The following is a 2,364-nucleotide window of genomic DNA, read 5'->3' on the forward strand; positions in this document are numbered from 1 at the left end:
CACAAGCCCTAACGGTGCGCTCTCTACACCAATAAAAGGTGGACGTCGCATGCTTGTCTGAGGTCAGATTACCGGACAGTGGTCACCAATCCATCAAGGTACCACAAGAAGATACTTCCTACCACCTCTATCACAGTGGGGTAACGGACAACTCAGGACTGTATGGCGTCGGAATCGCTCTGAGCGACCGCGCACAAAAATCTCTTTCGGACTGGGAACCCATTTCCCCTTGTCTTGCCCGAATTCGGCTAAAAGGAGTTATCCACAACGTCTCTGTCATCGCAGTCTATGCACCCACACTAGACTCAGCCGACGCTATAAAGGATACCTTCTACAACGAATTACAAGCTGCCGTCAACGGAACCCCCGCTGGCGACATGCTTGTCATAGCAGGTGATTGGAATGGCAGAACTGACAAGGCGGATGCTCAAACAAGATCTACGCTGGGCCCATTTGGCGTCGGGAATCGCTGTGCCAATGGCGAACGTATCATTAACTTCGCGATGAACAATCACCTCATTGTCTCCAATACGAAGTTTCAGCATCCAAATCATCATCTGGTGACGTGCTACTCGAATGACGGTGTCACGGCGAACCAGATAGACTACATTTTGATACGCAAACGCTGGGTAAGCAATATGCGTGACTGCCGCACCTACAGAGGTGCTGAAACAGGAAATACCCATGGATCGGATCTTGTTAGAGCCAAGCTCACAATGCGACTGAAGGCCAACAAACACGTTTCCCGTCAAAAACGTCTTGATATCACGAAGCTGAAAGTGGACGACACTGCGACTCAGTTTCGACTGGACCTACGCAACCGATTCAATGGTTTACAACCAGAAGAATCGGTGGAAGATATATGGAAAGCACTCAAAAAGGATGTCACTGAAGCAGCGGCCAACACCGTGGGTTTCACAAAGCGTCGTTAAAAGGACTGGATCTCAAGTCGAACGGTGAAATTGGGTGAGGAGGCTAAACGTGCCAGACTCAACAAAGATGCCAACTATCGTCGCCTTCGCCGAGAAACAACGCATTCTGCCCGCAACGACCGCAATGTCTACTGGCACAATATCGCAACTGACATGGAACGTGCGGCCTCGGTAGGGGACTCCCGCAAGTTATATCAACTATTGAAGTCCAGCACACAGACGAGGTCATCCGTGAGCGAATCCATCCACAACAGTGGAGGTGAAATCATTACTGAGCTAAACGCAGGATTGGATCGGTGGCACGAGCACTTCTGTGAACTCCTGAACCACCAGCCTCCACCTACAATACCAGGTCAAAACACCCCCACCGCTGCAGATCTCTACGATTGCTCGTCGGATACCCCCAGCCATGAAGAAATCAGAGCCGTCATTGCCAAGTTGAAGAATAACAAAGCTCCAGGCGAGGACGGAATCCCGGCTGAGGTCTACAAGACCAGAATCGATGAATTAACCCCTCGCCTACACCAGCTGATTTCTGAGATTTGGAATAGTGGGGAGATTCCCCAAGATTGGAGTGACGCCATCCTTCTTCCCTTTTTAAAGAAGGGTGACAAACGGACATGTAGTAACTACAGAGGCATCAGCCTTATAGATGTCGCTGCCAAAGTCTTCACTATCCTCATTCTGAGACGGTTTCAATACGAAAGGGACAGAAGGACTCAACCTAACCAGTGCGGATTCCGACCTGGCCGCGGATGCGTCGACCAAATATTCACGCTGAGGCGAGCCTTGGAACAGCGCTGGTGCTACCAACAGTGTACAATCGTATGCTTTATCGACTTCGCTGCCGCTTTTGACTCGGTCGACCGCGGTACCCTGTGGAGAGTGATGGAAGCAGATGGTATCCCCCCGAAGCTACTCAACTTGATCAAGGCCTACTACCATCGGACTCGCACGCGTGTCCGCTGTTATGGCCAGGACTCCTCTTTCTTCAACGTCAGCAGTGGTGTCCGCCAGGGATGCGCGCTCTCGCCCACCCTTTTCAATTACGCTATTGATTGGATCATGGAGCAGGCGCTGCCTGGATATCCTGGCGTCGTGGTGGGGCGGAACTTTCATCTTACCGATTTGGACTACGCGGATAATATTGCGGTTCTTGGGGAGAGCTACAGAGATATACAGACGGTGCTGAACCGAATCCAGGAGAAGGCAGCTGCCATCGGCATGAGAATCAATGCCAGCAAGTCGAAGATTCTATCGGCTGGCATCCCCCAAGCAGAAAGGTCCTCCGTCACTCTCAACGGGGAAACCCTCGAGGAGACGGATAGCTTCAAATACCTGGGCTGCACGTTCATTGGTACCAGTCAAGGCATGAATGAGATTGAAGCGCGCATTAATGCCGCACGAGCTGCCTTTTGTCAACTCCAAAGGC

The 2,364-nt window shown here is 51.4% G+C and overlaps 1 protein-coding gene across 1 annotated transcript; it reads left to right on the forward strand.

Moving 5' to 3' along the window:
* The first annotated feature begins 377 nt into the window (after nt 1-377).
* LOC145276306 (protein CFDP2-like) lies at nt 378-932 on the forward strand. The gene has a single exon (XM_080127710.1). It carries the CDS (start codon nt 378-380, stop codon nt 930-932), a length of 555 nt encoding a protein of 184 aa, XP_079983836.1.
* Nucleotides 933-2,364: the final 1,432 nt, after the last annotated feature.

This window comes from Euprymna scolopes, unplaced genomic scaffold (genome assembly GCF_053919585.1).
Source record: "Euprymna scolopes isolate OS-2025 unplaced genomic scaffold, ASM5391958v1 sca816, whole genome shotgun sequence".
Classification (NCBI taxonomy): Eukaryota; Metazoa; Mollusca; class Cephalopoda; order Sepiida; family Sepiolidae; genus Euprymna; species Euprymna scolopes.